The sequence below is a fragment of the Vespa velutina genome, chromosome 12 (genome assembly GCF_912470025.1).
Source record: "Vespa velutina chromosome 12, iVesVel2.1, whole genome shotgun sequence".
Classification (NCBI taxonomy): domain Eukaryota; kingdom Metazoa; phylum Arthropoda; class Insecta; order Hymenoptera; family Vespidae; genus Vespa; species Vespa velutina.
Window position 1 is genome coordinate 1,175,001 of NC_062199.1, and position 10,000 is coordinate 1,185,000.

The 10,000-nt window shown below is 26.9% G+C and overlaps 1 protein-coding gene across 28 annotated transcripts in view; it reads left to right on the forward strand.

Annotated features, from left to right (window-relative positions):
• Window positions 1-10,000, forward strand: part of LOC124953495 (longitudinals lacking protein-like) — a 237,120-nt gene that overhangs the window by 53,195 nt on the left and 173,925 nt on the right. The window contains exons 7-8 of one of the 28 annotated variants that reach the window (XM_047504989.1): window positions 6,410-6,484; window positions 6,829-8,065. The exons of 22 other annotated variants lie outside the window; for them this stretch is intronic. In XM_047504989.1, the coding sequence (XP_047360945.1) occupies window positions 6,410-6,484; window positions 6,829-7,223 (470 nt within the window). In that variant the 3' untranslated portion in view covers window positions 7,224-8,065. Of the gene's footprint in view, window positions 1-1,086; window positions 1,460-2,261; window positions 2,869-6,409; window positions 6,485-6,828; window positions 8,066-8,746; window positions 9,189-10,000 lie in introns of those variants that run through there. 5 more of the 28 variants (XM_047504971.1, XM_047504984.1, XM_047504995.1 and 2 more) reach the window with 5 other exon arrangements.

Genomic DNA, 10,000 nt, shown 5'->3' on the forward strand with positions numbered 1-10,000 from the left:
TATATTTCATTCGATGTTTTCAAAAATAATAGCATCGATTTCGCCGTATCAGATTTAGTTTTCGATATAATAATTAAAGACGCTTGTTATTATAAAGAAATTATTATTTAACAATAAAGTGTACATTTTTGTAAATTATAATTTTTCTAAATCAAAAATACGGAACATTGTGAGTCCTGTGTTGTGTAGATTCAATTCAATGAGCATCGATATTTTTCATATGACGTGTAGAAAAATATAACAGATCGTAAAAATAAAAGAATCTTGAAATTTTGATTGATAGAGATCTCCATTGAATTAGAACAACAAAACTACGATTATATCGTACATATTTAATAATACATTACTGATAGGATAAAACTATTTTATTGATTATTGCAATCAATTGTTACGAACGTATATATATATATATATATATATATATATATATATATATATATATATATATATATCCAAGTTTTTAATTTTTTTCCTGTTTTTTTTTTCTTTTTCTTTTTTAGGCAACAAAATCTCTGCTGGATAGCGTAATTGTTTCCAATTAACTACTTGTTAATGAGCGTTTCCTCGTTCCCCATTCAATAATAACAATTTATTATTAATTCTGACGTAACAACAGATTGATAACGAAAAGATAAAAAGAGCAAGAAGAAAAGAAAATGCAAAAAAAAAAAAAAAGATCCATATAAAAGAGCAGCAAAAGTTTGTGATAAACCTTTCACCTTGATAACGATGCTATCTTATTCTCTCTCTTTTTTTTTTCTTCTTTTTTTTTTTTTTTTATATCCCCTACTCCCTTAGCTTATTTGTCGGCGTGTTTTTTCTTAACGTGTTTCAACGCAACGTGATATACTTTTGGTTTTTTTTTTGGATCTAATGATATTGTCATCATCATCATCATCATCATCATCATCATCATTATCATTATCATCATTATCATCATTATCATCATTATCATCATTATCATCATTATCATCATCATCATCATCATCATCATCATTATTATTATTATTATTATATATATATATATACAAATATTTTTCTCTCTCTTTTTTTTTTTTTTTTTTTTTTTTTTAAATCATGTTCCAGGTATCTATCGAGCCCCGATCGATTCGAAGAGAAATTACAGTTGTAAATACTGTGGCAAAGGTTTCACTCTGTCGGGACATCTTAAATTTCATCAAAGGAGATACTGTTACTGGAATCCAAGAGCGACGTGTCATCAGCTACAAAAAACAAGACCGTATTCCTGTGTCCAATGCGGTGCCTGTTACTCGAAGCAATCACATCTTTTATTTCACATTAGACATGATTGTGGGAGAACACAAAAATGTCCTACCTGTGGGAAGACATTTCTTCATAGTAGTAGCTTAAGAAAACACAGACGACGTACCTCCTGTGTCTCTCAACCTAATTAAACCGATGTATTCTACACACATTCACACTTTCGCACGCTATATATATATATATATATATATATATATATATATATGTGTATATGTATAGTACCGTAGTGTCTTTGAAGTAGTAACAATTGAATGAATATCATCAAAAAATAATATGTACTGTATCATATCAGAAAATCTATTTTTATTTTTGTTTTTTTGAATCGCCACTCCATCTCACCCCATCCCCACCCCACTCATGCCCCGTATTACTTTAAAATTAATTGTCACGTAATAAGTGATTAATTAATATTATGTATTATTAAATGTTAAACAGATATTGTCCTTCGATTGTTTAAAAAAAAAAAAAAAAAAAAAAATTCTTTGTTTGGTGTTTTATTTGCGTTAAATGAAGATTCGTGTTAATTATCTCATCTCTGTTTTTAAAACAAAAAGGGGGTAAAAAAGGAGTGAGTAAACGATCGACAAAGAATGAGGAGCATTTTTTTGTTTTTTTTTTCTTTTTTGCATTCATAATTCGTATATAAAAACTCGATATAAGCTTATAAACCAATTGGCACAGATATTATACACACACACGCACGCACGCACACACATACACACACATACACGCATATAATTAATATATATATATATATAATGTATGTATGTGTGTATGTATGTATGTATGTATGTATACATCAAAAAGAAAAAAAAGTAAATAGAAAAAAAAATCATATTCATTTCTAAAACGATCAAAGAATAAAAACGAAAGATACGATCGTATATAAAGAGATATTTAAATGATTGATAAAAATGTGAATGTTAATAATTCTTTCCTCTTTTTTTTTTTTTTTTTTGCTTTCGCTTATGTTACAGATGCGAATGAAAAATATGTTGAATTGTCCAAGGGAATTGATAAAGAGAAAACATTAAAAGGCGTTGCAAGTATACAATCTAATTCCGAAGAAGATGCAGTAAATGGAAACAAATGGATCAAGAATGGGAACTCATACTTCGTTTGTTCATTTTGCAAAAAAAATTACTCCGCAACAAATGTTTTGGCTAAACACATTAAATATCATTGCGTGAAAAATCCTAAAGCAAAATGCAATCTCACCGGAGATATTCCTCCGTATCAATGCGAAAGTTGTTATAGACGATTTAGAGTTCAAAAATTATTGACCTATCATAAGAGACACGAGTGTAACGTAATCGTAAAATGTCCTTTTTGTAAGGAAGAATTTGTTGGACGTTTGTCGAAGAGACATTACGACCATTGTAAGTTGAAATATATGAACCAACGGCAATCAAAGGTTGTTACACAGGATGATTTTGAAATTGAAGATTCGGAGTAACATTATCTTATCACATATGATTTATTGTCTCGAATAATTTTACGATTATATTTTGATTATAATCTTTTCTTATTTTACTCTCTTTCTTACTTTGTTCTCTCTCTCTCTCTTTCTCTCTCTCTCTCTCTTTCTCTCTACCCCTCTCTTTCTTTTCTTTTTTCTTCTCTCTTTTTTCTCACCTTCATTTTGCGTACTTGTGTATTCTTTTATACGGTCTCTTTTTTTACGAGGCGAATGAAATAAAATTAAAAAAGAAAAGAAAAAAGAAAGAAAACGACAAAAAAAAAAGAAGATATATAAAGAAATTAATATAAATGTACGAGGCCGCATAAAAAAATTGTTTTCCTTTTGTATTAGAAATTTATTTTTGTTAGGTTTATTCGTATCACGCATAAAAAAAAAGTATTAATTTTTTTTTTCTTTGATAGAATTTATCTTTATGATCAATCGATCGAATGTTGAAATGGATTTCATTTATTTTTTCTTCAACGAAAAAAATGTTTATTATTTCGATTATGACGTCGTGGATAATTCGCGAATGAAATTTCTTTTTATTTTTTATTTTTTTTTTTTTTTCCCCCTTTTTTTCCTTACCCCTATTCCCACGATCCCCCCACCATTGCATGACGTTCGACCAGTTGAAGCTAAATTACGACTAATATAATTTTTATTTTGTCGGAATATTTTTTTTATTTTCTATTATCTATTTTTTTTTTTTTTACTAAAATCTCTTTTCCTTTTTGTTCGTATTTTTATTAGTATTATTGGTTTTTTCTTTTTTCTTTTCTTTTCTTTTTTTTTATATTTTATTTTGTCTATACAAAACGAAAGACACCTGTTTACTAATTATTACGAAAATTTGTTAAGCTTGCAAAGAGAAAATTTATATCTATTGGGTTAATTTAAATATAACTGGAATTTTATTATTTTTAAAGAGTATATTTTATTAAGAGTCATTTATTTACTTTCATATGTTTATGTGAAAACAATAAATTTACGAGATGGTCGTTATGAATTAATAAAAAATTTTCATTTTTTATTTTTATTATTAAAATGAAACTACATTTATTTAGTTATGATTTTTAATTTATTGATTCATAATTAAAATTAGAATAAAATTTAATGATCGATGAATTGATTAGAAAACAAATATGAATTCAATTATTATTTAATTATTATATTTGTCAAAATATAATTATAATATTAGGAAAATAATGGGACATTTATTTTTAATTAAAATAAATAAATAGAAGAGCACATTGGATGAATAAAATAAATAAATATATGCATATATATATATATATATATATATATATATATATGCATATAATGAAAAGGAAAATATATGATCATAAATAAATAGATTGTTAACTATGAAAGTAACTAAAAAATATACTATAATTTTTTTTTTCTCGTAAAAAAAGAATTTATATTTATTTATTAACCCAATAAATATATTTAATAGTTCTTCATTTTGTCATTTTGTATAAATATTGAAACAAGATATAAGAGATTTGGTCAAAGAATTAAGCAATCAAAGAGAACAAATATTCGCCGTTCTTTTGATTACTTCAATTATGCTCTCAGAGATGAAAAGAAAGAAACAAAAAAAAAAAAAAAAAAAAGAAAAGAAAAAAAAAGAAAAACAAAAAAGAAAGATTAAATATTGTTATGACATGAAGTAATGAATATATACATATATATGTATATGGGTAGTCAATCGATATTATATCTTTTCTTATTATTAATGTGTTTAATAAATGTTTACGATATGTACCGTCATTACAATCCTTTTCTTTATTTTACCTTCTAATTATAATCTTAATTAGTTATGTGATTAAATCGATCCAATATTATTGATATTTTTAAGTTTGATATTAAAAAAAGAAAAAAGAAGAAAGAAAAAAAAAGAAAAAAAGGAAGAGAAAAAAAAAGGAAAAATAACTTCAGAATGTTAACTAAATGATTTCTGTTAAATCATTTCTACCTACAGTCGATTTAAAAAAAAAATATATATATATATATATATATATAATTTTTAATATCTATTTCAATTTATTTACTTTTTCAGAACCATATATTATTTCGATTTTGTATCGGTTACTTAATTTGGTTCTATTTAATATAAAATATATGTTGTTTTTTACACACACACACACACACACACACACACACACACACACACACACACACACACAGATACACGTACGTACGTCGCTTTCACTTTGTTTAATATTAATTCTTTCATCAATTTTTCTTCCTATTTTACGGAACTTATTACTACGCATAATATTTTATTATTAAATCAATTTGAAGGAAAGTCATGGATTAACTAATTAAAATAAAATATTAAATGATATAAAAATTAATTTAGATATATGAATTTTTAAAGTGATCCTTATACGTTCAAGGATCGATCGATTATACATAATCGTAATTAATAATGATTTTTCTGTTAATTTGTAAGAGCTATATTACGATAAAAGATTTTAAAGTCACGGACCTATAGAGACTGATCACTCTTCGAGCGACGTTCGCGGAATAATAGTACGAGATCGAAAAGAGTCTTGGGTACATTGTTTATATTCAATGTAAATAATATATTATTGGTTGAACGTAGGACTATCGATTGTTTAGGTCTTGAATAGTGTGACGTAACGATCAATACCCATGACAATTACATTTCTTTCTAATTCTAACAAATTTTTCAGATTAAACCGATATATATATATATATATATATATATATATATATATATATATATATATGTATATATATGTTTTCCTTCATTACTTTTAATAATGGGAAAAAATATATTTTCTCTCTCTCTCTCTCTCTCTCTCTCTCTCTCTCTCTCATTCTTTCTCTCTCTCTCTCTTTCTCTTTCTCTCTTTCTCTCTCTCTCTTTCTCGCACTGCTAGATATCTTTTTTGTAATTCTATAATAAAACATTCGTTTTATTTATTTTTTTATCACATTGATAAAATATTAAATTTTATTTAATAATTAAAAAATATAGAACGCGAAAGAGAGAGAGAGAGAGAGAGAGAGAGAGAGAGAGAGAGAGAGAGAGAGAGAGAGAGAGAGAGAGAGAGAGATTTTCCTTATTTGGTTTTGCAATATTGAAGGTATGAATTATTTTTACAAATAGAAAAAGACAATCAACATGAGAACAATTAAATAAGAAAAATTATTTTTAACAAATATATATTAATAACAGATCTTAAAATTCTTATTAACAATCCTAATTGATTGATTCAATATCGATAATGCAACATTATCATCTTTTATTGTTATTTTAAATATTATCGTATTAATTTGTTATATATTATTCATAATACGTATATTATTATATATAATATATATATATGTTATTATTATTATATATATATATATATATATATATATATATATATATATATATATATATATATGTATTTATGTATACACGATCTTCCTTTCTTTATTCATTAACATTAGTAATATTACAAAAGTTTATTTATTAATTATTACATTTACATTTTCTTTTACAAATCCATCTATAATAATATTGAAATGTTTACTTATATATACATGATATATTATTATTAATTGTTTGAAACAAATTGTACGAACAAAAGGAGAGATAATTCAACATAAAATAAGCTAATCACTTTTGTTATGTTGCAGATGATAAGGATTGGTTATCAAAACCAAGAATTACAAGGTCGATGAAGAAGATTGATGAAAATAAAACGACGAGTGGTAAATCCTTTATTTTTATTTTTTTTTTGTTCCCTCTGTGCCTACTTTTTGCTATAGGAATGGTCCAGTTTTTATCTTTTTATTATTTTTTTTCTATTATTATTTTTTTTTTCTTCCCTTTCCTTCGATCACTTTTCTTATCTTTGAATGTTACTAATTAGTAGATTAATAATAAATAGATAAAAAAAAATAATAATAATAATGATTATTTATTGGAATGAGCATGTACAATTTTTTTCACTCACAAATTTTTCTCGATATTATATATACATATATATATATATATATATATATATGTTTATATATATATATAAATTTGAAATAGATCTCTGTTTTTTTATTAGTTCCAGATACTGTATCAACCCATAAACAACCAAAAAGTGTTGGATCCTTTAAATGTGGAAATTGCAATATGTCGATCGCCAATGAAGATTTATTTAAACAGCACGAAATCTTTTGTTTTTTTACTCAAGGAGTTGGAGGTGAAGGTGGTGGAGGAGGTGGAGGAGGAAATTGTGTCGGTGGGCCAGGAGTAGGAGGAGGTGTTGCAGGAGGAGGAGGAGGAGGTGGTGGTGGTGGAGGAGATGGAGAACTTCTCGAAAGTGTCGAAGTAATAGTGCCAACGTTAGCTTTCAGATGTCCATATTGTGTAACGAGTTATGCTAAACGTGGTAATTTGAAAAGACACCTCAAGATTGGCTGTGGACGTGATCCCAACAATTCAAGAAAGGGCAATTAAATGGAAAGAGCAGTAAAACAAAGTTCACGCACGTACACAAACACACACACACACACACACACAAACACTCGTAGAAACGTGCAAATGATAATTACGCGTCTTGATTTAACAGCTCTCGTTTATACGACCACATTCGATTTTTTCCTTTCTTTCTTTGTTTCGTTTTTTTTTTTTTTTTTTTTTTTTTTTTATTGTTAAATCTCTTGGCCAGTGTTTATTTTTTCTGAATTTTCACTTATATTATTATAATAATAAATTACACTACATACAACGAACTCTCTCGAGTATGTAATCGATGAATTTACCGGATAAATTCTTTTCTTTTTGACGATTGAAATACGCACGCAGGATGTGTAAAAAAAAAAAAAAAAAAAAAAAAAAAACGAGAAAGAAAGAAAATGTCTCGATGGGGGTCGGCAAATGCAATGATTGAGAATCTCTTGGAGTCGAACAAAATTATTTCTCGACAGAATTATATTACATCGATATTGATCAGGAAAAACAAAAGAAAAAAAAAGAAGAAGAAAAGAAAAAAAAAAAAAAGAAAAACGAATAATCGATACGTGTGAACGATCCGTAAAGATTCTGTATTTTCATCTCTCATCGTTATATTAATTTTCCCCTCTCTATAACCATAATCATAATCATAATCATAATCATGCTCCTCTCCCTTCTTCACACTGAAACTCTCATTTCACTTATTATAATCGTATGTATCATTCTATTTACACAAAATCATATCGACGTCAGGCTTTGCTGCCTGTAATTAGCATAAATCTCTCATTGTATTTCCAATAAAAAAAAAAAAAAAAAAAAAAAAAAAAGAAAAAAAAACGAATTTTCTTCTCGAATAATCGACTTGTAATAATAGACTTTCCTTCTGTTTTTTATTTTTTTTTTTATCTTTCTTTTTTTTTTCTTTTTTTTTTTTTTTCTTTTCTTTTTAATTATTACTTTTATAATTCGATTCTTTCCCCGTTCGATAAATAATAATCATTTTTTTTTTTTAAACAGGTTTAATTACAGGGCTAACTTGAATAATGTTTCATTGATGGCATCTCTTTCACGGATATGAATTTAATTGATCGATCCTATATTTTTTATATTTTATTATTTAGCTTAATATCTTGCGTACAAGCGTGTACGTTCGTGTGTATGTATGTGCGTGCGTGAGAGTGTATGTGTGTGTGTGTGTGTATGTGTGTATGTGTGTGTGCGCGGATAAGATTTTTTTCTTGAAGGATCGACAATATTGATATGATAAAAATATGAAAGGAGCAATCAACGACAAAGAGAACAAAATTAAAGAAAGTAAACACGAATTATTTTTTTGCGATGGGGAAAAGAAAAAAGGAAAAAGAGAAATAACATTTGCTTCATCTATTCAATGTTATTTCTATTCTATGTTTTGATCGTGATATATATATATATATATATATATATATATATTATCACACACACATATATATTTTTTAGTTTTAGGCATTTTTATAGCTCACACTGTTTTCCGATTGTGTTTCTAGATTCACTGAACCGGCAGGTATCGGATACGTCATTCTTACATCCAGTCGCTATAATACAAACGAAGAATTATCATCAATCGGTAGAAAGAAATATATTTGAAAGAAATCTAAGGAAGAAAAGGGATTCTCATTTTGTCTTCGTTGAGCCTGGAAGAGAAATGGAAGAGGGAAATAATATAATTAATAATTGGCCGAACAATGCGACGACGACGACGACGATAACGACGACGACGATGACGACGACTATGACGACGACTATGACGGCGACACCGACGACGATGGCGATTAATGCGAACATCAGAAAGAAGTTTTATTGTCCTAAATGCAACAACGGTTATAGCAGACTCTCAGACATGAAAACACATTGCCAATTTCAATGTGGTAAGGAACCACGTTACCAGTGTCCATATTGTACGAAGAAAGCAAAGTTCTCATCTAACATGTACGTTCATGTTCGTCGGGTGCACAAGGACAAGAAGTTACATATAATCGATCATTACAAAAAACTATCTAGAGCTCGCTTATCGAATTAGAATCATTATCATTGTCATTGTCATTGTCATTGTCATTGTCATTGTCATTGTCATTGTCATTGTCATTGTCATTGTCATTGTCATTGTCATTGTCATTGTCATTGTCATTATTATTCTTATTATTATTATTATCATTATCATTATTATTATTGTTGTTGTTATTGTTATTGTTGGCATTGAAATCGTTGTTATCATCGAGAATATCGATCAAAGTAATACGTTGTATAATTGTCACTTTGATTTACTTACGATGATAACATCGAAAAAAAGAACATATCGAATCGACCACGAGATATCAATTTTCGGTGTTTCTCAATCTATGAAAAAATCACGATCTTATTACATGGATCAATTTTATCGTGGATCAAGAGATATTTATTTATTTATTTTCCATTTTTCTTTCTTCTTCTTTTTTTTTTCTTTTTTTTTTTTTTTTTTTTTTTTTTTTTTTTTTTTCTCGTTGGAAATAAAATATAAGTAATCCTGTAATTAATATTGTAAGAAAATTCATTTATCAGATGTAATGCATTTGTTAAGAAAAAGTTTTCTTAACAATCCGACTTGCTTCCTTAAAGATTTTACACGAAGAAATTTGTTTTCGACGAAAATAAATGACGGGATCGAGGCATCACAAAGATTGAAAAGCACCGAAATCGATATCAAACTTTCCTATATAATATTAACGAGAGAAATAATAATTAGTATTATTGTAATTGATAAT